The sequence below is a fragment of the Taeniopygia guttata genome, chromosome 3 (assembly GCF_048771995.1).
Source record: "Taeniopygia guttata chromosome 3, bTaeGut7.mat, whole genome shotgun sequence".
NCBI lineage: Eukaryota > Metazoa > Chordata > Aves > Passeriformes > Estrildidae > Taeniopygia > Taeniopygia guttata.
In genome coordinates, this window is record NC_133027.1 from 107,826,236 (window position 1) to 107,852,850 (window position 26,615).

General features: G+C 41.7%; 2 protein-coding genes across 4 annotated transcripts in view; one reads left to right on the plus strand and one right to left on the minus strand.

The window, feature by feature from the left end:
- Positions 1-4,917: 4,917 nt before the first annotated feature.
- On the minus strand, positions 4,918-10,031 carry MCFD2 (multiple coagulation factor deficiency 2, ER cargo receptor complex subunit). Of its 2 annotated transcripts, XR_012055334.1 has the most exons (5): positions 9,873-10,031; positions 9,022-9,173; positions 8,179-8,338; positions 6,894-7,129; positions 4,918-6,841 (listed from the first exon to the last, which is right to left on the minus strand). XR_012055334.1 is itself a non-coding variant. In XM_012572215.5 (4 exons), exons 1-4 carry the CDS (start codon positions 9,942-9,944, stop codon positions 6,998-7,000), a joined length of 516 nt encoding a protein of 171 aa, XP_012427669.5. In that variant the 5' UTR covers positions 9,945-10,031; the 3' UTR covers positions 4,918-6,997. The 2 variants fall into 2 exon arrangements, 1 of the variants encoding a protein (XP_012427669.5); XM_012572215.5 differs by having other exon boundaries at positions 4,918-7,129.
- A 1,186-nt stretch (positions 10,032-11,217) lies between these two features.
- Positions 11,218-26,615, plus strand: part of TTC7A (tetratricopeptide repeat domain 7A) — a 166,959-nt gene continuing 151,561 nt past the window's right edge. Inside the window, exons 1-3 of one of the 2 annotated variants that reach the window (XM_002187925.7) lie at positions 11,218-11,644; positions 14,014-14,177; positions 15,724-15,892. In XM_002187925.7, the coding sequence (XP_002187961.4) occupies positions 11,317-11,644; positions 14,014-14,177; positions 15,724-15,892 (661 nt within the window). In that variant the 5' untranslated portion in view covers positions 11,218-11,316. The remainder of the gene's footprint in view (positions 11,645-14,013; positions 14,178-15,723; positions 15,893-26,615) is intronic. The other variant, XM_072927602.1, reaches the window with a different exon arrangement.

Here is a 26,615-nt window from a genome sequence, read left to right on the forward strand (position 1 = left end):
TCTCTCAGAGATAGGCTTTCACTGGAAGAAACCTGGAAAAGGTATTAACTCCACCTTTCTATGGCACAACCAAGTTGCAATCATGTCACCCCAAGCTACGGTATCTTATCGTTGATACAGAAGTTTTGTCCAATATCTAATCTAAATCTCCCAAGCTGTTTGGTTTATGCTTCTTAATGGTTTATTCTTCCTGATCTTTTCATCAGGAACATGTTAGTTCCTTATTCTTTGCACCAGCTTTTTAGTTGAAGAATATTAACCTTCTTCCTCTGTTGTTACTTCAGAGAAAAAAGCCACATTTCTTGCAATCTTCCCTCATGTTTTCTGGACCCCTGTCCATTTCTGCTGATCTCCCCTGCTGACTGTTTCATCTCTTACTTGAAGTACAGTGCACTAAACGGGTTGTGGTCTTCCAGGAGAATATTTTCCTATGGGAATCAGCCCACATGGGCTATTTCAGTAGTCTTTAAACATTCTGGGGTGAGGGCTTTGCCCTTCATGCTCAGCTTGTTCCAACACAGTCCCTGTATTTTCTCTTTTGAACCTAGACAGTTTTGCAAGAACATATGAGTATTTCTGTGTAAGCATTTTGCACTATTGTATTCCATCCATTTTAGATGATCTCTCTAAGTCATATCAAGAACATTTTAGATTCTGATTTTTGTACTATCTATAACATCTGCAGTCCTTCCTTGTTCCATCTGCAAGATTCATATTTATACTTCAAACTTCTATGCCTTCACTGGAAACATAAAACCTTATACAGGACCAAGGCCCACAGAATTCCTTACAAAACATACACATTTTGATGTTAGGACGGAATTAGTCTGTGCATACAATTATCCAACTAGACTTGACCTCCTGCCCCTTCCCACAGCAGTTTTATATAGAACACCATTCACTAGTGTGTCCATGAGGATATTATAGGAAATACTAAAGGCCTTGCAAAAAATTACATAAAATAAATTCAAGCTGTGACATCTCTAGCTAGTACTTTAACTTCCCTTTAAGACTCCTAGACTGAAATTGCTTAGGGAATTGGAAGACATGAAATGTGATATGTTATTCTCTAAGGCAAGTTTTGCATATTTTAGGCTGAAATTTTGCCCCCTAAGTAATTGCACTCTCTAGTTGCTTTTGATCTTTTAAGTAGGATTGATGAAAAAGGGAGAAGAAAAGGGCATTAAACTATTCCACTTCCTTAACATCCTCTGCACTTACCTGTCATAGAGTACTGGTCCAAATTTCCCTTAGTTTTTCTTTCTCACCTGTAAAATTTATTTTACTTTTGGTAAGTTTTGCTAGTTGTATCTAGTCCATTTTATCTTTAGTAACTGTTTACACCCCCTCTACACCTTCCCATGAATGGATTATTGTGCTGGGTCCTCAACCAGCTGTACTATTTTACAGATATCTCTCTTACAATTGAGGTTAAAAGGTTGTGAATTAGCTGACTTCTGCTGAATTTCCTTACTTTCCTCTAAAATGTCATAGTTGCACTTGGTTTCTTACTAGCATTTCTTGAATGAATTGAAGCTGTCCATAATCTGCTTTTCCTTTAGATTTGCCTCTTATTAGATCTTCTCTACCCATTCTCTGAGTTTATTGACATCTGCCTTCTTGAAATCCAGTGTTGTCGGTCACTTGGATCAGGTGGCAGAAGATGACACTATGTTCCCTGCAGTGCTGATTTCTTGTAAAATGTCCTGTGTGGCAGCAGAATTTGAGTTGTATGTTACACTGCCCTCTACTTATGTGCAAAGCTGCAGTGCTGCTGAGGAAGATTGTGACAATTATGGTGTGTGTTAGGTCTTAAGATTTAGGCTGTTCTTCAAAATTTATTAGACAGAATGAGAAGAAAAATATAACTTCAGAGACACTTTCTGTAAGCTATTAGTAACTTCTCTTGCAATGAATCTCAGTCAATGTGGACAGAGGATCTGTGCTAATGAAGTGTTTAGAACACAAATTCCTTGTGATAGTAAATACTCCAGACTAAGGTATGCAAGGATGTTTGCCCTACCTAGTTTAATAAAAGCTTAAACTGTTAAGCAGTGATTTCATGTTGCAATGGACAGACAGTGAAACTTACAGGTAATAGGGGTGAGGAGGAAAAAAGGCAATAAACTTCACCTTAAGCAGAAATGGCTGATCAAACCATATCGGACCTCTGCCTTGTAAGAACAGTGACAGAAGCTCTCATATCTAATGGAAAAGCAGTAAGACTTCAGGAGCTACTAAAACCCTCCAATATTCTTTGGTTGAGACCACTGTAGATACATCAGGGCCCCTCTCACAGGTCAACTAGAGATGAAGAAGTCAGACCAATCTTGATGCTTCTAATAGAAAGCCTTCCTGATACACAATTATTTTTACTGACAAAATTACAATGAGATTTCCTTTACTATCACTTCAAGTTGATTTGGATTCCGTAAATAATGAAAATTAATTACCAGTAACCAGTCCCATCTGTAGTCAACTTTTATGATGGCTATAAACCAATAAAAATGCAGGCATCATGCAGTCAATGTGGTGCTGTAAGAGAGAGCAGCAAGCTGTGCCTGTAGTCAGAGTAGTGGTGATGCTTTAGGGAAATTCAGACTGTTGAATCACTGTTCCATACTGCAGGGAACTGATGTGCAGTGTCCATACGCTATCTAGTGGCTCTGTCGATTATGACACTGCCCCTGAATTACTCTTCTTTCACCTGTGAATTGCAGGATTAAAAAATACTTTCGACAAAACTGGAATTTGTGGGTCTGTAACCATTCACTAATGAATCTAAGATATTTTTGAGGTCGTAAGTGATTAATGAAGAAACCCAAAAAGGTCACAAAGCTTGTGTGACTGTGCAGGAAAAACTCTTGATGGGGGCTTCTAGGGAGTCAGTTCTGTCATTAACAGAAGTCTGACAAGCACTAGTCAAGCTGTTATGATATTTCTCTTTTCTGTATAGACTTTGTTCTAAAATACTAAAAAACCCAGTCATTTTAAGAGTACTTCAATAACAAGTTTATGTATCTTCTTTAGTTGCTAGATTCTGCAATATTTTGTGAGGTAAAAGCAGATAATCCAAACATTTTAAACTGAGCACACAGTAGACAGTAATGCAAGGCTAGATGTGTTCTCTCCAGAGGGGAATGCTAATGTTTATCCCTTGAGATCATGGACTAAGATGTGAAGATCACACGTAACAGCATTCTCCTCATCTTCTGTTTCTGCCAGGGATGTAAATGATCTTCAGCAAAACAAACAGCCCTTCTGTTTTGTTATTTATCTGTGAAATGGAGATTGAACTGCTCTATGGAAGCTAGAACTGCTTTATAGGTGAGTACTACTGTTGTAAAGGCCCTATTTTCTATATTTTATATATATGAAACAGAAAATATTGTGTTGATATACGGCCTGTGCCAGCACATTTAGAGGTATTATCTGAGCCACAACTAGCAGACAAATCAGTTGTATCTGAAAAAAAATGAAGTCTGATTTACTATTGCTCTCAGCACTTCTACACTTTTCTACTTAGTGAGAAAGCTCCCTAGACAGCTCTTAAAACACTTATCTTTAATTGTACTTAATTACATATGTGTATTTGTTTTAGGAGGCTGAGTAAAGACATGATGATGCAGGTTTCAGCTTGGGTATCTTTTCTTGAACTGTTCTTTACAGGAAAGTAGAAATTTTATTTTGTTCTTCACACATATCAAAGGTGCCAATTTTGTTTTCCCTTTTCAGTAAATAATTTTTCTATTTATACTTCTGAACCCTTAAAACAAATTTAAAATAGCTGGCAAATAATGTTCATATTACCAGCATTTATGATTTCCAATATGAAGCTTCTATGGTGTATTTTTTTTGCCACATACAATAATAGCAGTTAATAAATATGCACATGAATACAACAGAAGTATATAAATGGACTTATAGGTGATTGCATGTGATGATAAAACTGTGCCTAAGAGTCATGCCCTTTCATCTCAAATAAACCCAAAATTCAGAGCCTTAAGTATTGTGCTAATTTTGGCTGGCAAAGAGTTCATTTTCTTCACAGTGGCTAGTATGGAGCTGTGTTCTGGGTTTGTGCTGAAAATAGAGTTTGTAACACAGGGATTTTCTATTATTGCTGAGCAGAGTTTACACAGAGTCTTTTTTTCTGCCTCTCATCTCACCACACCAGTGAGAGGTGCAGAAGGAGCTGAGAGAGGACAGAGCCAGGACAGCTGACCCCAAATGGCCAAAGGGATGTTCCTGAGCATATGGTGTCATGCTCAGCATATAAAGCTAAGGGGATGAAGGAAGAGGCAGGGGGTCTATGTGGAGTGATGGCATTTGTCTTCCCAAGCAATCATTATATGTGATGGAGCCTTGCTCTTCTGATAATCACCTGCCCATGGGCAGGGGGGAAGGATTTCCCTATTTTTGCTTGCTCTCAGAGCTTTTGCCTTTCTGATTCTCTCTGCCATCCGACCAGGGGGAGCGAGTGGCTCTGTGGTCCCTTGCTGCCAGCTGGGGTTAAACCACAAGAGCAATAAGCATATAAGAGTTGACAGGGCTACAGGCAGCCTGCTTTAAGTGCTCAAGCTGAGCAGCTTAACCTCTTCTGCTCTCTTAGCCACTAGCATTTCCCACACTTTTTTCCGATCCAACATTCACTCCAGATCATTCAGAGCCTCAAAAGAGATTTAAAAAAATAACCTGTAACTGAAAGAATTTTCTTTTAAGATGACTGTAAGACAGACGAGCTTAAAAACACATCAGCAAATGAGGTACATTTCTTACTAGCACTTCTAGCCTTGTGTATCCTATTAACATGCACAAACCCCAGCTGAATTTTATTGCTTGTACATCCAGCACAAACCTGGCCACAAAGGTTTCAAAATAGATAATTAGTACAAGAAAAAAATCCAACACTCAGGCTTCATTGCACAAACATTTAAAGAGAGGAAATAATTTCTTTTACAAATGTGTTTCTCTTGTATAAGAATAATTTTGTATAGAAAATAGCTCTTTATACATTTTACAGAAATAGGCTAACATTTAGATTCTTTATTAATGAATAATTATTGAATGCAATTTAAGATTTCAGTTATGTTTCAGTCACCAAACATCAATAACACAGCAACACATCACCGCTCTAATATTCTTGAACTGCTTGACTTATCAAATATTGAGTCAAGACAGTGAAAACATTCCTAGAGCCATGACAATTTGAAAACACTCAAGTAGCTTGAAACTGTTAAATTATGAAATACTTCCTGAAAGTAATACCATAATTTAAGTGTCAAGGAATATGAACTTAAACCTTAACAAGGCAGCATTACTTGCTCACTCCTGCTGGCTAATACTGTAAAACCCAAAATGCACAAAAGCTTTAATATTAAAACTGGTTTACTGTTAATGTGACCTTCAAAGCAGTCCTGAAGGATATGATGCTATCCAGAAGGATCTGGACAAGCTTGAGAAGTGGGCCCACAGGAATCCCATAAGGTTTAACAAGAACAAGTGCAAGTTGCTGCACCTGGATGGAGCAACCCTGGTATCAACACAGGCTGGGGGATGATCAAGGGCAGCCCTGGGGACAGGGACCTGGGGGTGCTGCTGGGTGAGAGGCTGGACACGAGCTGGGAATGTGCACTCACAGCCCAGAGAGCCAAACGTGTCCTGGGCTGCATTCAAAGCAGCGTGGGCAGCAGGGCCAGGGAGGGGTTCTGCCCCTCTGCTCTGCTCTGCTGAGACCCCACCTGGAACCTGCATCAGCTCTGGGGGCCCAGCACAGGAGAGACATGGACCTGTTGGGCAGAGTCCAGAGCAGGTCACCAAGGTGATCAGAAGGATGGAGCTCCTCTCCTGTGAGGAAAGGCTGAGAGAATTGGAATTGTTCAGCCTGGAAAAAAAAAGGCTTTGGGGTGACTTAGTTACAGCCATCCAGTACCTGAAGGGAGCTTACAAAAAAGACGAGAGTGGGACTCTTCACGAGAGTATGTAGTGACAGAGGCTAAGTTTAGATTAGATGTTAGAAGAAATTCTTTACTGTGTGGGTGGAAAGGCACTGGAACAGGTTCCACAGAGAAGCTGTAGATGCCCTAACCCTGGAGAGGGAACACACAGCAATGTGGGTTAGTGGAAACGCATCCCTGACCATGGCAGGGGTGATGGAACTGAATGATCTGTAAGGTCCTTTCCAACCAAGGCCATTCAAAATGAGATAGCAGAAGCTATTCTAGCAAATGCTATACAGCATTAACACAATGTGTAATAAAAATATTCCAATGTTCTTAAAAAAACATGGAAGGTAAATGAAAAAAAAAACCCAGTAAATTAAGATATAAAAAGTAAATTTGTAAAGGACAAAAAAATTAAAGACATATGTATATATATTTATATGTAATGGTATACTAGGAAGTACATATATTTAAAAATACTAAATTTTTTCAAAGATTGTTTAAGTTCATATGGTGTCATGTGGAACTCAAACATAACCCACACTCAAATGCTTTCCCTCTAAAACTGCTGTTTCAAGCATCTGTACTTATCTACAGATTTTCTTGTACATTAGAGAGAAGGTAAAGGCATTTCCTCTTGGAATACAACTATATCCAGTAATCATTTCTTGCTTTCTAGGTATAATTTTAAATAGAAGACGTAAGCAAATAAGAACTATAAAACCCAATGACTGAAAACCTGAAATTTAGATGTTAAGGACTCTATTTAGTATTCATACAGTGCTACTTAGGAGTTTGCCAGCTGTACCCTGTGTGAGTACTCTTGACACTTCCATGCTTCATTATTCAAATGCATATTATGTTTAGTCAAACATGGCTCTCACTCCAAGTTAGCAAAACTCTTGACACATAACTTTCAAATAAATTTGAAAGTTATGTGTCAAAAAAAACCTGGTACACCTCTCCTTCTCACAGCACAGAGTTTGATACAAGACAGTAATTAATCACATTATACTGGTTCACATTTTCATGTGGTTAGAAGGAGAAACAAACCCTTATTCCAGTGATTTTGCAAATTCTGCATAGTCAATGAATCCGTCATTATTCTTGTCATCATCCCTCAAGACATCATCTATTAGACTAATCAGCTCTTCTTCCTTCATTGCTTGGGTATGCTCACCACCTTCCTACAAAAACAAAACCACAGTGAACAGTTTAGCAGTCTTTCTCATCTAGTGGCACATGTGACGGATTACTGGCAACTAATTTTTTACTAAGCTGCTCATGTTTGGTGCCTAATTTGGCACCAAGTTTTATGTAATCATTTATAACAATGTAAGCAAATTTCATCAGATGGAAGCTCTGAAGTCAAAGTTCTTTGGACTTCAGAACACGCATTCTGCAGTTAACATTCTTGGTCAGAAGTTCCAAAAGCTGAACACCACAACGTATAATGATGGACAATCATCTAATAAATGTATTCTTAATTAGGATCTTGATGTAGTATAGACACTGTAGTTTCTGCACACTACAGAAATACTTTACACTAATACAGAAAAGAAAAAATTCAGCACTGTAGCTTAAAGTCAGTAAAATTCTTAGTAATTCCCCTTATGGGAACACAAAGAGGAGCCTTTGCATAATAAACAGCCAGTCATTATTCTGTACTTGGCTCAGTATTTTTTGCCACAGGTTATTAGCAGGAAGTTAGGCTATTCTGAATTGTAACTTCCAGAAGGTCAAGATGAGATAATGTGCTTCTATTATGTTCTTAATGACTGGAAAGAGAATTTAAGTTTAAGAAGACACAGAACATAGCAAGTTCTTCTAATACAAATTTTGTGCAAGAGGATTTTTTATCGTTTGTGTCTACACAGCAGCTGAAAACACTGTTTTATCACATGATAGTTCTACAAATTCTTGTGTCCCATTTTGGAGGATCTCCCTTTCTCCCCATCCCTACCTGCCAAAGTAAGCCCTCTGTAAAATGATTGTCACTCTGGAGCCCTTCCTGATTCTAGAGTTTAAACTAAAATGGAAACGTCCTAAAAACTGCAATGTGACATGGAAAGCTGTGATAATGTACACTTATAAATTCAACCAGAACTATCAGGAGAAAAATAGTCACATTTTCAGGCAAAACTGTAGCTGCACTGAAGATGTGTTGCAACTGTTCTGCTGCTTTTAGAGTCAGAACTGTTTCTAAACACATAAGCCCTTACAAAACTACACCAACCTCTTTGTGGACATGTGAGATAGCAGTAGCAAGTTCTAACCCATCTAGCAAATTATTGCCATCATAATCATGCATTTTGAAGTAATGGAGTTGCAACTCTTGTGGAGACATCTCAGCTTCTGGTTTCTCGATAACACCTTCCAAGTGCTCCATGATGTGCCTAAGAAACAAAACCCACAATATTTCCATCAGTTTATATTTAATGCTCTGTTTACATCAAATTCAGTGTTTGATCAAATATTGTACCTCTAAAAGCATCCTGGACAACCAAAAGCTACAGTTTGCTATCAAGATAAAGAGGGCACAAAAGAATGTTTGTTAAAGGGGCTGTAGAGGCCTCTAATACCTTAGAAAACTATTTCTATTTCTTCTGGCCTACTTAGCAGGCTATCAAAACAACTGAAGCAGAGCCCAAAATCTCTTTTTGGCTCTCTTCCAAAGTGCAGGAACTGGAGGAAGATCTTTCTCAGTCAACCATGAAGTGTTCTAGGGAGTTTTATTTGCTGCTGGAACTGTTCTGCATTTATGAAGAAGCAAATGAGAAAATAAACTCTACCTGTTAGGAATATGATTTTGTCTAAAGTATGCTGATATGGGTAAGCAGGATTTCTGCAATAATTTTTTTATAGCATAAGTAGGGCTAAAGGCTCCAGAGAGACCTTTCTAGGTTTCACATCTCTACACATTTATCAAGAAAGCATGTCTCATATCTGGCTTTAGCTAATCATACAACATTCTGAGAAAACAGGATGCCCTAGGCTTAAGTCCAACTCACATAACACTTTAGAGATAAGAAAATAATTAAGAAGTAAAGTTTACACTTTTAGAACATGGAACACATACTCTTTATCTTGTACCAAATTCTTATCAAGGCGAATATTTGGATGTTGACTCTCTCCTACATGTTCCTCAGCTAGGGCAGAGACGAAGAATGCAGCCATAGCAAAGCAGAATAGCAAACGTGTTCTAAACATCCTTTGGGCCATTGTGATCTCCTACAAAAAGGAAAACATACACCCCAAAAATACAGATGAAAAATGGTGATCTACTTTCAGCGGATTTAGACAGTGCTAAACAACCCCATTAAGTTTCAGAATAGAAGAACTTGTTGGCAAGCAGAGAACCAGAGAGTTCCAATTAGGAGCTTTTATGAGGGTCCCTATTTTACTGAATTATGCAGTAATTTTCATATTTTTTTTTTTTTTAATCATAGCTAGTGCTCACACCTTAACCATTTTCATACACCTTCCAGACAAACAAGCAACCATGCCCTCTGCCTCAGGCAGACCTGCCCCAGAGCTACGGGAGCTTACTGCATCGAAGCGACTCCATCTAATGAGCAGCTCCGTTAAGACTGGATTGCCCGAGGGGCGCATAGACATCACGCAGCCGAGCATGTGCGCACTTCATGGGCAGGTGCCAGGGCACAGAGCTTCGGAGGGGCCGGGAGGAGAACAGGAGCGGAAGGTGGCTGCTCCCGGCCCCAGGTGGAATTACCCGCGGTTCCACCGGCACGGCGCTGGTGGAACTCTCCAGGCTCCCACCCGGGCTGGATCCCCGAGAAAGCGCCCCCGCCGCGCAATGGAAACGGGGCCGGGCCCGCCGCCCCCCGCCCAGGCCGCAGCACCGCGCCTCAGCGCCGGATGTCGGGGCGGGCGGAGAGGCCCCGCCGCGGCCGCCGCAACACTACGTACCCTCGGGCGGGTCTGCGCCGTGCCGCGGGCTCCGGGCCGGCCGCGGGCTGGCCACCATTCCCGGGACACCATGCCGGGATCACCGCAGCCCCGGCGCTGCCCCGCCCGCTCCGCCGCGCATTGGCCGCTCCGCCCGCCCCGCCCCGCGGGTGACGCCGCCGCTCCCGGAGCTCCACGTGGAGCCCTCGGGCGGCGCAGGTGCGGCGGGGCCGCGCCCACCGCGGGGCGGGCACAGGTGCGGCCCGGTGGGGGACAAAGCCGTCCGTGAGCCTGCGGTGTGACCTGGCTGTCCTGGGCTGCGTTAGGAACAGCACTGCCAGCAGGTCAAGGGAGGTGATCCTGCTCCTCTACTCAGCCCTGGAGTGCTGTGTCCACTTCTGGGCTCCTCGGTACAAGAGAGACACGGAGCTCCTGAGTGGGTCCAGTGGAGGGTAACAAAGATGATTAAGGGGCTAGAATATCTTTCTTACCAGGAAAGGCTGGAGGAATTCAGCCTGTTCAGCCTCGAGAAGAGACAACTGAGAGGGGAGCTCATCAATACAAATATACATATATACACCTATATATATAGTGTACACAAGAGAGGGTTCCAAGAGGATGGAGTCAGGCGCTACTCAGTGGTGCTGAGTAAAAGGGTAAGAAGCAATAGGCAGAATATGATGCACAGGAAATTCAACCTGAACGTGACCAAGAACAAATTTGCTGCGTGAGAAACTGAGCACAGGAGCAGATTCTCCAGGGACATTGTGGAGTGTCCATCAGTGAAGATATTCAGAATCTGCCTGGACACAATCCCTGTGTGTGGGCAGGGGAGGTTGGACCAGATGACCCACTTGCAACCTGGTCCATTCTGGGTGCTGTGGGCTCGACAACCCCGGCCTTTGATGCAGAGAGTGCCTTCCCAGAGGAGCATTGGAGGGATGCCACTGGTGATACCCTGGGCAGAACCTAGAAGGAGTGTAATGGCAGAGCTGGTGGCACTGAGGGCCAGCACGTGGCAGTCCCCGGCTGCCCCTGCTCTGGATGCTTCCCTCTAGCCCCATCCACGAAGGATTGCCATGGTTCCTGCCCTGCTGCCCCAGTGGGAACTGCTGTACCCTCTCCACAGTGTCCCCACTGCTAACCGTGCTCTGTACTTCCACTGACACCACGGAAATCGCTGTTTCCGTACTCGCCACAGCTCCGGCCTCTCGAGGCCACAGCCCCGGAGCAAACCTCGGTCCCGGGCAGCGGGGGGGCTTTTGGCCCGCTCCGCACACACCTCCCGGTGTCGTGCCGGAGTTGCTGCTGAGGGGGGCGGCGGCCGTGGGGAACAGCCCTCCGGGCCAGTCTCGCCCAGGAACGGAACGAGGGGCCACACCCGCGGTGCCGGGACAGCGGCCGCTGCTGCAGGACGCGCCTCCGTGCCCGGGCATCAGGAGAGAGGCGTCAGGGAGTGGTGGCCATGGCGGAAGCGCCGTTCCCGAGCGCAGCCCTCGGGCAGGACGTGCGGGCCGCCCCCGCCGCCCAGCACCAGCACCTGGCGGCTCCGCAGCCCCGGCAGCAGAGCCGGGGAGGCGCCGCCGGGGACTCCCCGCGGGCCGGGGCGGGGCGGGCCTGTGCCGGCGCTAAGATGGCGGCCAAGGGCTCGCACTCGCACGTGAAGCTGGAGGCGGAGATCGAGCGGTGCCGCGCGGAGGGGCACTGGGGGCGGCTCCGCCACCTCGCGCAGCAGCTGCTGCCGCCGCGGCCCCCGCGCAAGGCCAAGGCGGCGAGGGGCGCGCAGGACGCGGGTAAGCGGCGGCGGGGGGCGGGAGGGGCGCCCGCCGGTACCGACCCGCCCGGTCGTGCGGCGGCGGGGCCGGCTGCTCGCTTCGCCGCCTGCCGCCGCCCGGTCTCGGCAGCGGGAGCTGCGGCCGGCCCGGCTGGCGGGGCGTCGTTTGCCGTCCCGTGGCCGCGTCCCGGCTCCGCAGCGGGAGGGGAGCTCGGGAAGCGGCGCTCGGGCAGATCACGCTGCGCTTCCTCTCGGTGTCAGCGCTGCCGAGCGCTCGGGATGCCGCCCCCGCCGCTGGTGGCGGCTGCCCGGCCCCGAGCCCGCCCTGCGTGTTCGGAAAGGTCTCAGAGCTCCTCGTGCCGTGCTGGTTCCCTATTGCCCCCTGCCCAGCGCTGTTCGTGGGTGGGTGCACTTGCGGTACCTCTCCATCTCCGGGGGACACTGCTTTACTTAAAGGCTTTCACATGTAAAACAGTTTCGTGAATAGCAAGTATATTAGTATTTTTTTCCCTGTTACAACACTTACAACACACTGATTTGCTGCCTTTTTTTTTTTTTTTTTTAATGAAATATTTTGTAACAGCATAACTCACTCCGAGGTCAGCAAGTAAGTTGTGTTCTGATCCCTGATCCTACCCGCGGTAGTGGTACAAAGGTTCTGCCACTGAAGTCAGAAGAGCTACTTCTGGGAATAAACTCCCTTCTTTAGAGGGGTGTGTCCAGAATGTGGCCCTGGCGTTGAAGCTTTCTGGGGTGCCTTAAACTTCACAATGGGAACGGTGATGGGGGAGATGTTGGTAGTTTAATACGTGTTTATTTTTTGAGGCTTTCCTAGTGTTTACATGATGCAGCTTGAACCCTGTGCTGAGAATCATACGGCCAACCTTTGAACTTTAGTCAGGTTTCAGCTGTGTTTTCCCAAGTGCAGAGATCACCGTGAACTTTGGGGGCATTAGTTGAAGAGTTCACAGTAGTTTCTTCCCCTGTAATTAAGAGGTATAACAACAGTATGATTGCTGTAAAAACATGATTTGTTAATTTGCTGCCCTGTCATCATAACTTGCTAGTTATGAAAGAGTAATGCTTTGTTACTGCTACAGAGCTTCTTTCAGCAGGTTTTGTGCTTCTAGAAATGATTGTGTTTGGATGGGATTTTTTCAACAGTAGTATTTGCTTTGTGAGGTTATTTTATATTTATTTCTCAATTGTCTATGATCTTACCTAATTCTTTAAGTTTGATTAAGAGATTAATGACTACCTGAAAGCACTTTAGTGTGTAGGAATGATTGCATGCAAGTTTGGTGGGAATATACTTGAGCACTTAACACTTCCCATTTTATGTACCTGTACTTTGTTTAGTTGCAGATCTGCAAATGAGCAGGAAGAGCTATGCTTATAATTTGATACGTAGCTGAACACTTAGGCCACAACAACAAAAAAATCTAAACCACCACCCAGTTACTATATGCTGTATGTGGTGGTGTATAGGTAGAAAGTAGGCATAAGGTGTCTCCTGGCATGAAAATACAGAAATAGCTACACTACTCTGTTTCACTCATTCAAATTTCAGACTTTGAAACATTGAGTATATATGAAATGTAGGGCTGGGCTCTTTGGTATTCAAAGATTTCCTTACCTGGCTTAACCTGCTAGTCTGCTGATGGAGGTACTGTTATGAACGAAGGAACTGCAGAAATGGGTCTGTCATGTGAGAACTGAGTACTCTGGTGGATGAAACTTTTTTTTTCAGCACAATTACCACATTGCATGATGGTTCATGCTGTATCCATTGCTGCTACCTGTGTCTGAGTCTCTTCTGTGGAACTGTGAACAGGCATGGATTTTAATGTACAAAGAGTTTTACATGGCATGTTAATTATGGCAGAGGATCAGTTCTTGTGTGTCTTTAGTAATGCATGGGCAGAATCTGTGTAATTTATCTTAATTTTTTTTCTGTATACTTTCAGGAACATTGTTAAAGTTTTTGACGCAGTTACTTCTCTGTAGTCTAAAGCATTCATATCATGCTAGTACCTTTGTAAATAAAAAGCATCCACTGAAATGTTTGCAAAGTTTGTCCTTATACTTTTGAAAGTGAGTTTTGTGATGAAAATTCTTAACTGTTATATTGGTGACAATGTAAGAAGGAATGTTGCTGCCAAAATTAAAGGATTTAGGAGGGAAAATTTTCAAGGTACAACAAAGTGTTGTTTCATTTTTCCATACAAAAAATACTGTTTTCACTAGATAATAGTGGATGAGTTCTTCTTCATCCCCTGATTTGAGTTTGTTGTCGGTTTCAGAGGTATGTTGTTTTGCTTTTGTAATTCTGTTTACCATCAAAATGGCAGTAAGCAATGTTTCTTGTTGGTTGGTGTGTGCTTTCAGAGGACCATGGGAGTTTGCTGCTTGCAGAGGCTCTGCTGGAGGAATGTTTAAAGGAAAATTTTGCCAAACTGAAGGACTCCATTCCACTGTCGGAGAAGAGTGAGCCCAAACTGAGCGAAGCTAAACAGTATCTGACCAGTATCTTAAGCAGAGGGAAACTAAGAGTAAGTGGGCTCTATCATCATAACTCCTGCCAACTGGATACTTCTTTAATATGATTATTAGTCTGTTACAAGGTGTGGGTGTTGCCTGTTTGTGTCCATGGATATACAGGGCTGTATTGTAGGTGATAGATACCAAGAGACTGATAATTCCTCTAGGCAAGATTTTATGTTGTGAGACTTGCTTTTTCATATGCAAAGAAAATACGTGCTACAAGAGTATATCCCATTTATTTATTTTTTTTTATTGGAAAGAAGCAAGATGAATACTTGGAATTGCTCTCAGGTGGTGGGGTGTGGCCACATAAGGGTGCTGTCAGGTCAGCACAGCAGAGTGGCCTCCTGCTGCTCCAGATCTGATGGAATTTTGCACAAGTGGTAGCTCCCGATTGGAGAAAAATGTGCCACAAGCTGCTGTCAGGAGCTTAGGGTTGTGTTGGGAGGACTACAGCCTTGCACTGCCTTCAGTGTCTATTAGAGAAGTAATGCTATTATTTTGTTTTGTGATCTGTGTGTGGCTGGTAGCTGCTTGTCGACTCAGTTGCAGAGCTTCAGGAGGGTTTTAATACTCTGCCTTGATGGCTGCTGCTGCATTGGTGTCCTTTGACACACAGTTGCATAACTGTGTTTAGATGTAAATTAATTACAACAGCCTGTTCTAGACTCCTATTACTTTTGTCTTGAAATTGCCAGGCTAGTTTAGTTAGTTTGGAAATGTATATTGTGCTTTGACCACGTTAATTTCCAGTGAGCAAGGTCAGCCTATCTAGAGCTGTTGAAGGGAGTAAGGAAGGGGAGGGTCTGTCCAGCCCTCTTTCTCTATAGTTAAGTCCCTTTCTTTATAGTTTAACACTCAGAATTATTGAATTCTTCCAATGCCCTGTGTTTAGTTTGGCTGCCTGAATTGGCATTACTGTTTCTTAGCTAGTGGTGACTTAGCTATGATACAGTATTGCCCCTCTGTTGGTTCCATGTGTTAAAAAAATGGGTATGAAGGCTTAGGAATCTTTTCATGCTTTCCAGAGAGTCTGAACAGATGTGTTTTGCTGAGGTTCTGTTACATATGTTTTCAATCCTTAAACGAAACAAATCTTAGAAATAGCAGGTGTGCCTTCTGTTGCTTTACTGTTGTATGAAAATTCTTTGACAACTAAAGAAAATTTGAGACTTTTCTCACTCTTTAATTAACTATACAGAGGAAAGGGGAGCACTTGTCTAAAAAGTGATGTTTACTATCTAGTTTATATGCAGGGGTTTTCTTTGTGTGTGTAGGTAATTCTGATAGTGCCAGCCTTTTATGCTCTCTTTGTGGCTGGTGAATCGATAGAGCAGGTCAGCTGAGACCAAAGAGTTGGCTTACAAACTGTATTTCAAAACTGAGCTCCAAAGTGGTTGCCTGGCCTTCATTGGCTACTGCTCTCATGAGCTTAGCCTTTGCAGTTGTGAGAGGAAAGCATTCTGAACCTGCCTAATTTGCTGTGGAGTACTTCATTCTTCCTGTCTGGTATTTCACCCTATAAACACTTTTTCTCTTACTGCTCCATTTCAGCCGAAGTATATGACAGAAGCTATGCTGATCCTAGGAAAGCTTCATTATGTGGAGGGATGCTACAGAGATGCCATCAGCATGTATGCAAAAGCAGGAATTGATGACCTTTCAACCAAAGATGAGCCTCTGTATGTGCTGCGCTTGATAACTGAAGCCTTTGTTATTAAAGGTAAAGGACCATGTATGTGTATTTGAAATATGCTGGTTTTAGGTTGAAGTTATTTCTCCAAATGGTTTGGTTGGAGCAGGATTAAGGCAAAGATGTATGCTGTAGAAGATCCTATGTGGTATGGTCTGTGTAGTTTCAAACTTAAAGGCATTATGGAGTCTTAGTCCATGGTTTTTAAACTTGGCTGGCTTGTAAAGAAAAGCTTGAAACTGGAAATCTTGTGGTCACTCTTGGCTGTAAATACACTTGAGCTTGTGTGTCCATTTTGGGAAAATCTAAATCAAGCCCTTGGCTGAACTGGGGCCTATCCTTTGGGTTAGAAAGAGTTAATTTACTTCTACATTTCAGTGATTTCTGTGAATTAAAAAACAACAATGTCTCCAAGTTTTAAACTTTGGACTAATAGAATATGTGCTTTCAAAGCAGGTAGTATATTTTTGCAATGCATGTCACACAGTATCAGACCTTATGTACAAACAAGAATCTCTCCTCCCCCTTGTAACTATAGGCATTGCACTATTTGAGAGATTCTAATTAAAACTGCCTCTGTGGGTAGTGAAATTGCATTTCCTTTTTGAGTGGGGGAAAGGAAGACCCTTGTCAATTTTTGACTTGGGGGGAGAAAAAGATCAGTAATCTTTTCCTTCATTTGCTTTCGGTTCCTTTATAAATGTTGCTCAAGTACTGCTACCTATCTACTGCTTTCTACTCTTTTCAGCATGTCCACCAGCTAATTAGGTGAATGAGAACTCTGATGATCAGATACCTTCAACTGGTATGTAAAAGAGTGAAACCAAATCCACCCAAAATACTGTTTGACTGGGCTGCTAGTGTTACTGATAATAATTTGAGTCATTCTGCTTTTTTTGAAACCCTGTTTGTGCTGCTTTGCTTGCTTTGATTTTTGTTTCCTGTGGTACTGATAGAATCTGCTTTGTTAATGAGCTTTTGTGGAGCAGAACTAATGTACTTGTACCTCACACTGACACTTGCATGGCACAGAGGAGTGGGTAGTTGCCAGTGCATTCTCAGCAGTGCATTTGAGAGCAACTCCTGGTGCACTCCAGAGTCTGAAGGATATGCACTGTCCTTTTTGGGAACCAGATATGACCCTTGGTGAGGTGTGAGTGTAATGATAACGTGTGTGTGGAAACTGATGGAATAACCCTGTTGTTATAAGACCCCTTGTATTGTGTTGATTACCTAACTTAGACATGAAGATGTTGGGGGCATTTGCATCAGGGCGTCAGAAAAAGTTTTTGGTTTCTTTCCCCATGTGGTTTAACATGGAATGTAAATATTGTGTTACTGCTGTACGCCATATGGAGTCTCTGCCATTGCAGAGAAACCTGAGTACTGTTAGAGTTCCACAGTCTTTATCCTCCATGATGATTATTTTCATATTAGCTAAGATATCAAGAGTGTAGTAAACCACTCAGTATTCTACCAAAGATACTGGCAGAAAAAAGTCCAGCAGAGTGGAGCTTGTCCAGCTGAGTTTGAAGAGGGCACTCACTGCTAGGATCACTGTTCCTCATGCCATGTTCCCTCAGCCACTCTTATGTTAGCACTTTGTGCATGTAGCTATGGCAATAGCAGTGTAGACTTTAATTTTCATTTTAAAACGTGTGTCCAGGCTGTTTCTGCAGGGAAAGTAACAATATGGAGTTGTTGAATTTAAAATTCATTGATACTTTATGCCATAGATTTTTCTTATTCCCCTTTTTAATTTGGCAGCTCTCCAGAAATTGTTAATTCATACTGCATTACTGCCTTTGATTGAACTGATGGTTGTTTATGCAATATGAAGCCTTCTTTAAAGATGCTCTTTAACGTTGCTTGTAGTAAAATTTTTGCAGGGACCATTTAGGCAAATATCCAGAAAAGCCTCAGTCCTTTCTATTTCAAGGCAGAAGTTAGGTTCCCCACTCAATTTCTTGTTCACCTTTTCAGAAATGGGAGAAAGCCATTGGTTTAATAGAATATCCCTGTTCATCCAGCATGAGTTAAAAGCAGCAGAACTTTGTATCACCTCACAGTGTGAAATTGGAACTGCCTCAGTTTTGTGTAGGTAATACTGCTGAGTTATGCCTGTATGCAGAATGGCAACATAGGTTCTCAAGCACTCAAGATTAGGCTGGAAAGGTCATGGAACAAAGAACAGATAAAAGGCATATTTTCTTTATATTGACACCTATCCTTTTAATGTTGTAAATTAAAAAAAAAGCATAACAAGAAACAGGTGGGATACAGTGGGAGGAGTTGTGCTGATAAAACCAGTTATGGAAATACAGCAAAAACAAGTTTCCTTCCTTAGAGCACCTTTTAACCTCTGCAACACTGAAAGTGGATGTTGAACTAAATCTCTGGAGGTCCACAGCACGTAGTAGGTTCATATCATGGTAAGAGGCAGTATAGATTTTGTACCCTTATGTTTGGATTTAAGAAGTTGAGCAGGGAAAGAATTTCTTGCTTGCCTTCTCACTAAACTTCCACACAAGATGAGCATCAAGAAGTAAACTTGGAAGTTCTTTATCAATATGAGAGCTTGTACAATTCACAAGTTGCAGGAGAAATGGCAGAGAGCAAGATTCTCCAGTGTCTCATCTGACTGCTGCTTCCTGTTCTGGTTCTAAATCCCTGCATTGTGAGGAGACAAGTTTTGTGGGCGCTGTGAGTGGAGCTCTGACAATTGATTTTTCATTATGACTAATTTTAACCTCTATGGTTAGTTAATAGGTGGTTAGTTTGTACTTGTCTCCTTCCTCCCCATTCTCCATGAAGTCAATCCCTCCTTAAAATTTTAGTTCTGCTCAGTTCATATTTCTGCTGGTAATCTCTGATGCAAGCAGCTCTGTGTTGCATAAAACAGTATTGAGTAAGCAAACTTTGCTTCTAATTCAGTTGGGACACACTGTGGCTTTGTTACCTAGTGGTGTCCATTTGAAACAGCAAGCAAAAAAGATTCAGAACAAAATGTGTAGCTGTTGGAGCCCACTGGTTTCCCTCTGCTTCTGCTTGCTGCAGAAACTGCAGATACTGCTCTTTGAAAGAGAAACTCTTCCTGGTAGTAGGTTAGGCTACTACCTAACCCTTACAAAGCACTGGGTAGCTCTGGCCAGGGCTTCAGCATACCTAAGCTCCAAGAAGGGCTTCTGTGATGTGGCAATGTTTGCTGTGCTGCTGAGAGCAGGACGAGAGCTGCTTTAACTGAGGCAGGCTGTTAGCAGCCTGGGGGATGGAGAGTCAGGCAGAGCTCCTGTGTTGTGTGGGTCCTGACTTTGTGATGACTGAGAAGGGCTTTAGCTTGTGGTCAGGGATGTGTCAGAGCTGCTGCAAGGAGAGTCAGCCCTGTGCTGATGGGCTCTCTGTGTCTGTCAGGCCAGGCACTGGACTTCCTCTACCTGGTGTGGGGTAGCCTAGAGATAGCAATTTATCTGTAGCTGTCTATATTTGTGCAGCAATGGCATAGGATTGCACATAGTATCTAGTTTCTAAATGGGTTTCTAGAGAGTTAAAGCTTTAAAAGTCCCACTGCCTGTTTTTCTGCTTTTCTCCCAGTCCATCCTATAATTTTTGTAATTTAGTCATTTTTGTGTTATTATTGGCCATTTGGCAACTCAGGGTGGGTTTAATTTGTGCAGCTTCAGGCTGAACTCTCTGTAGAGTCAGAAGTTGGCTGTTCTGGGGTGATTCCTCACCTCTTCAAATGGCATCTGACACAGTTTGTGAGTGGTGGTGTACAACACAGCCTCTTTGGTGACTGTGAGAGAAGACTGCAGACTAAGTTTAAATTTATCTTTTTAATTTTCTTTCTAAGTGGTTTTGTTCTTTAGATTTTGAGATTTTTTTAACTTTAGAAAAGTAATCTATTTTGTCAAAAGGCCGCAATGTGAGCTTGGTCTTTTTAGATCTTTGGAAAGATGTGGAAGAGAGCAAGGTGATAATGTGCCTGTAAGAAGCCTTGGTAATTGTCTGTGTTTTATTGTAACAAACCCAACCAAACCCAAATCATATCTACAAGGAAATGAGACTGTGTTAGTGCAGTGGTTCAGAGCTATCTGTATTTTGTTCTTGGACCCATTTTAGTAATTTAAAGATGCTTAAGATCTGTGGTGTGACACTTTAGAAAAGCCAAAGATAAAATCTTGAGACAAACATTGCTGGATTGAGCCACTGATCTTTGGAGCTCTCCTAAGATCTGTGAGTCATATTTCTGAAAGCAAAACCTTGACACTGCCACATATGGGTTTGTCCTGAGTTCAATAAACAGACTGGATAGCAGGTTCCAGATAGACTGGAACCTGCTTCCAGTGTCCTGGGTTCAGCACATCTTGTTTTGAATTATTTTGTGTTGGTTCAGTCCTAGAACAAATTGCTGAGCCTATGTGTGTTCCTGTTTCTCTTGTGGCTGTATCTTTTAAAAATTCAGTGGTAGTGAGATCTGTATACTTTGAATTATATTGTTCTGCTTTCTGCCCATGTGAAATGATTGTCTTGGGTTTCTAATACTGGAAGTGGTTGTTTGGAGATTCTGGTGGTGTTGTAAAAGGAGAATATTGATATCACACAGAGATAAACAGAAAACCTGATGTTTTACTAAGCAGGTTTGAAAACTGGTTTGCTTGGTTTTAATCACGGTTTTAAATTGACCAAGTGAAGCCTCAAAATTTGAATAAACCATTTTAAACTTCTTAGTGATTCTTCTCTTAATTAGTTTCTTATTTTGTTGGCTTGTACTACTGTTAAAAGCAGTAGGTTTACATACAGTAAATGCAATCATGGTATTAAAGTTCATTCTAGCTAATCAGAGGATGTATCACACACTTGTTTATATGCTTAATTGGAGTCTGTAATTTTGACATTTGCTTGTGTGTCATCCATTTTTCTAATATGGTTTTCTGCATGATGAATAATTTCCTAGATGAGATTTGTATTCAGTTGCTTTTGTTTGAAAATTAGAGTAAAATGTAGAGCTTTATTGCAAAGCTGTGTTCTGGTAAATCTACTTTTCCCTCCTCTCTAAAGAATTTGATTAAGAATTTTCAGTTTAATAAATGAATTTATTTAACTCAGTGTTTCTGATAAGCTGCTAAATTTCTTGTCATATGTACATTTTTTTAAAATTCATAGATTAAAATGGGAAAAAGAAGCTTTTCTGTTTGTTACAATTTCATTCATTGTTGGTTCATTGAACTAAGTAATAGAGAGAATGGAAAGGGAGAAAGGTAAGGTTTGTGGGTTTGGTTTGAGGTTTTTTTTGTTGTTGGGGATTTTTTTTGTCCTCTTTGCAAAAGAATGCCTCTATTTTAAAGACTATTCCATGCTTCATCAAATTCTTATTTCAGATCCTAAGCTACTAACTTTTCTAGTTCAGTTCTTCACTAAATGCTGCCAATCCCATGGTGCAAGGATATATTCCACTTAAGTAACATTGGGTTATTGTGTGTTACTGTCTTAACTTAAGCAGCCTTACTTTTAATTTGAGTTTTGTGTTAGATTCTCTGGAGTGAGATTTTTGTCCACTTAGTTTTTGGTAAGTGGGATAATAGTATCATAGATCAAACTGTGGAGTGTTCTGGAATACAGACTGTGTGGAATGATTTTGAGTACCAGTAGTTTGAACAATTTCAAATACAGATCAATTGAGTTTAGAAACATCATATAGTTTTGTAGGGTCATTATTTCATAAGCTTATTTTGAAAGTCAGTTTTCACTTCTAACTTCTTTTTGTCACAAGTATTTTAATTTAGGTCACGTTTTATAACTCTCTTGATGCACTGAACATGCAGTTTCTGAGTCTGTCCCTTCTTTCGGAGGGCATAGCACTTTTCAGGATTTCTTCTTGTTTTTGCAGACAGTGTTTGGAATATTGTTGTATGCCAAAGACCCCCTCTCAGTGGTTATACATACTCTTGTGCTTGAGATTTTTACTACAAGGTAATTTTAAAGAGTTTCTGAAGTTCCTTAAGAAAAATCTGCTGCAATACTTAAAAAGAGATGGTGTGTGTGTATCTATGTAAGAACATACCTTGTCCACTGAGACAAGGGTAGAAAATGGGTTAATGGAAGGTTGATTATGTTTTTCCCATGATCAGCTAAATAGTTTGCTTTATATTCTCTCTAAGCACTAATGGAGAAAAGTGAAAGCATGTTGTAATTGCCCATGTCAGGATAAAGATCAATTTCTGTATTGCTGTTTAGGAACCACATGGCTACAAGGAAAGTACTTGTATCTGCGAGTGGTAAAAGCAGAGAGAACTTGGATCTTCCTCACCTCCTTCCAGCACAGATGACCCCAACCTCCCTAGAAACTGAGTTTTCATCCTGCCTGCATTGCTATTCCTGTCTGACCTGAGGGCAGTGTGCTAGGATGTACCCATTTAGCAGAAATGGGCAGCAGGGGGAAAAAATCTTGAGCCTGAATTCCCTCCCTGTCTTTTGCCATTAATTTCAGTGTCAAGTATCATGTCACTTAGACACCGGTGACATTATGGCACATGTACCATGGGCTTTTACTTGAAAGTCTAAATCTTCTATACTTTAATGATCCCATTTAAACCAGAAGTGTTGTTACCTTAATGTGTTCTGACTTCCCAGGGGTCCCAATTCACTACTGTCTGGAACCTGCCCACCTTGGAAGTGCTAATGCTGCCTGAGGCCACTTTGGTTCATTGAAGTGTTGAGAAAGGTATCTAGAACCTTGCTAGAGACAACACCACTGTTCTTCATTGGATTTAGGAAAGCTTGTTGACCATGAAGAGCCAGCATTATACTGGGCACTAAGCTGAGATGAGAAGAGCATAGGTTTGGGTGATAGTTCAGGGGAAAGTTACCTAAAACTTTGATTTCACTTTCTTTCATATACAGATGTAGCTTTTCAGTGATAATGGGCTTCATGAGGATGATGAACAGTTGCCAGCATGCAACTGTTAACCTACATGCTGCTTTTGAGATGATATATTTGCTTGTAGTTCTCTCTATTACCTAACTGCTGTTTCCTCTATTAGCAACTCCTTGGTGAGGTTACTTTTGTCAGTAATTTCAGCTGCTGATGTGACTTAGCAGAACTTAATGGGACACAGTAGAAGAATAGAATTTGTGGGGGTTTTTGTGGTTTTTTTTTTTTTGTTTGTTTGTTTTGGGGGGGTGGTTTTTTTAGTGGTGCTTTTTTTTGTGTATCTATGTTTTTTTGGGGTTTTTTATGTGTTTTGTTTGTTTGGGTTTTTTTAAAGGTCTGGCAGGGGCAGGGCACAAATTCCTTTGTTGGAATCCTCTCATGACTACAAAAGATTGAGATTTGTCTCTCTGAGAACTGAGATCTGTGGGAGATGGGTTCCTCTTAAACAGAACTAAATAATTAAATTAGTTTCCTTGCCTGGCCATTAGAAAAATTGAGTCCCAGCCAAAAGTATGTATAAAACAAAGGACATTAAAATTAAAATAAGACAGTTTGTTGGCAGAACTTTTCACTTTTGCTTGGCAAAAGATGCATCTTTTAAATATTAATCTACAAAGGAGAGAGAGAGTTTTTTGTATACCTGGTATGCACTTCAAAGTGCTGGTTTTCACAATTCTGACAGCAAGACAGGAAGCATGCTGTTAATTCATGCTGGTATCAGAGTAGCTGTCTGATAGGCAAAACCCCCACTTCGTAGATGTTGATGTCTTGATAAAAGGACCTGGTATTTGTATGTTTTATTTGGGGTTTCAGAAAAGCATTTTTAAGAGTCTGGAGTTGCCCTTACATTATGACAATGATTTTGAACATATTGCATGCTGGTGAATTGTGTTCCTTGTGAAAGAGTTGCCAAGCCCAGCCTTGGTGTTCTTGGTGCACTTAGGCTTTTCTGTTTTGCTCTGTGAGCTTTTCTCTGCTGTTGGATCAGATGGTTTACTGTTCTAGAAGTAGTTTGCACTTCTAGCACAGTCAGCTATGACAAATGCAGCATGAATGTTTACTTTAGACTTTCAAGGAGTTAGATGCAGACCACTTAATGCAGATGACTGAAATTTGGGAAGTGGAAAAAGGGAATAACTTCTGGTTCCTTTTGTTAATGTGACTTGGTTTCTGCAATGGTAAAGTTAAGTTATTCTGCTCCCTTCCCCACACACAGTTGCAGGTGGTGATTGTGCACATACATAAAACCTTCTCCAGCCTCTGCACTATTACTTAGTTCTCTAAAGCTGTGGGGTTAGCAGCACCAGGAGGTGGAAGAATATTTGCCTATGCTTTTCTGAGGAAATAGAGCAATGTTTGTAGGGTTAAATGAAACAACTTGCTACGTGTATTTTCACAAATACAAGCAAATTCGCAGATGGCCTAAGCTAGAGGTAGCTTTTAAGTGGCAGTGATGTGTGAATACAGCTGGGGCTGTGCTGTGTACCATGGTATGTGTCCAGTGGCTATGGGAAGGTTTCCAGGTGGTGGTTTGCCCTGGAGTGAGCTTCAAATGTATCTGACTTCTAAGTGACAGGGCAACAAGTCCTTGCGTGCTCTGTCCATTCTAGTAACTAAGTAGGATTGTTTTGAGTGCTTGAACAAATCAGCATAGTAAAATATGAATTGCCCTTCTGCTCCCCAAGTACACATAGAATCATTCAGATTGGAAAAGACCTGTAAGATCATGAAATGCAACCATTAACCCAGCACTGCCAAATCCAGTAATAAACCATGTCCCTACATGTACACATCTTTGAAATACTTCCAGAGATGGTGACTCCTGGGCAGCCTGTTCCAATGCCTGACTGCTCTTTAAGTGAATAAATTTTTCCTGATATCCAGTTGAGCCCTGTCCTGGTGCAACTTGAGGCCATTTTCTCTCGTTCTGTTGCTCAGTATGTTGTAGAAGAGACTCACCCCCACCTTGCTATGCTCTCCTTTCAGGTAATTGTAGAGAGCTTAGCTTTTTCTCCAGGCTAAGCATCCTCAGCTGATCCTCATAGAACTTGTGCTCCTGATCCTTCACCAGCTGTGTTGCCCTTCTCTGACCATGCTCCAGCAGCTCAAGGTCTTTCTTGTAGTGAGGTGCCAAAAATTTGAACACAGGATTCTAGAGCTAGTCTGATTCAGTGACTCTGCAGCTAGAAGAGAAATTTCTTGCTGGTGATTCTGCTTAACTGTGGTGCAGATGAACTCAAGCTGAATAAATTCTAGTACTTGGTCATCAGTACCATCTCCTTGCTCTTGTGCCCCTTCAACTTAGCATTTTTTCTCTTCTGCTTCTTTCTGTTAAAGTTAGACCAGGGAAAAAGAGTAATTTCTGCCATGACAGTTCATGGATGTGGATGGTGTTGACAAAGTCTTTAGATGTGGGGCTGTAAGAGATTGCTGATCACCCCTGTGTTTGCTGTGCCTCAGAGTATTGCTCCAGTAGATGTATCTTGATGTCACAGAATGGAGGTAGCCTCTTATACCAAGACAATCAAGATGTTATAGCAGCGGTCCTCAAAGTAGTGCATGTGCCCCAGGGGTTGAGCAAGATGATCTACTGTGGTGCAGAACAAAAGTACTATAGCTTATTATTTACTTTAAAAATCCACCAGCAAAAAACAAACCAAAAAAAACCCAAAAAAAAACCCCAAAAAAAACCCCAAAACCTCACATTGAAACAAACCTTTAGTATTTAATTGAAAGCGGTGCTCACTTGTGCCTACTTAAGTGGATTTGTGTAGTATATTGTCTAGTTTTAATTAAACTAGCCCTTATGAAATAGACATGTAGCTTAAAGAGAGAGTCCCTCAAAAACCTGTGGATTTCAGGTAATACTAGAAATAGGAGCACAAGTGAATGGTAAGAATGTCAGAGCTTGTATTATTAGCATGAGCTTTTCAATCAAGTAAAAACAGTGACAGTTGGATTTGATCTAATCAATGAAGTCTAATGACACTGAAGTACTTAAATTTTTAGAAACCTTTCTTGAGCTTTCTTATGTAAAAGCAAAATATTAAAAAATATACCATTGGGAAAATACTTGTTCTTCCTGCTGTGGAAAAATGGCTGAAGTAATATGAAAAAAAACTATATGGCAGCAAACTAAAATGCTTTCTTTTGAAAGAGACACAGAAGACATTGCCAAAGACTTGAAAAAACAGGTATTAGACGAAATTGGGCAGTGTGAGTGGCTTGGTATGTAGTAGCGTGGAAGTACAAATGTTTCTAACATGTCTCATCTTGGTTCAATAATGAAATACATTAAGAACTACTTAGGAGGACAGTTCAGCCCAGAAATGCACAAAGTGCTGTAGGATGGCATCAGAGAGGTTAGCTTTATAAACACAAGACTTTTAAATAGAATCTAGTTTGTAATGAGATGGGGAATGACCATGAAAATCTGTACACACCACAGCTCAGTGGTTATTTCATGGCAAAATGGTTAAAATAGTTGTCAAACTTAAAAGTTCTGCATTGATGCAACTGAGCAGCCTTCACAGGTTGCTTAAATTTTAAGCTTCATTCGCAGCTTATAGTTAGAAAGGTCTTTTATGTGGGGATACTGGAATTTTCTTCCTTTTACCTTTAAGACTTCTGCATGAAAGGTACCTCAAGATTGTAACAGATTGCCTGAATTTTACAATAATCCTGTATAATAGGAAGCAGCAGTCAAAGAAGTACATGCAGCTTTGTTGAACAGAAAACTTGTCTCTTTGTCCCCATCTTTCATGGGCTGCAGTATGAATCAATGTGTTCAAAATCAAGGGCTTCTAGGCCTTTCTTCCCTCT

Bases quoted from the DNA above. Each gene is read 5' to 3' on its own strand.
- MCFD2 (XM_012572215.5), bottom strand. From the start codon at position 9,944: ATGGTGTCCCGGGAATGGTGGCCAGCCCGCGGCCGGCCCGGAGCCCGC. The intron at 9,174-9,872 runs GTACGTAGTGTT...TCCTTTTTGTAG, and splicing joins CGGCGCAGACCCGCCCGAGG to GAGATCACAATGGCCCAAAG. The intron at 8,339-9,021 runs GTATGTGTTCCA...TTTGTTTCTTAG, and splicing joins AATTTGGTACAAGATAAAGA to GCACATCATGGAGCACTTGG.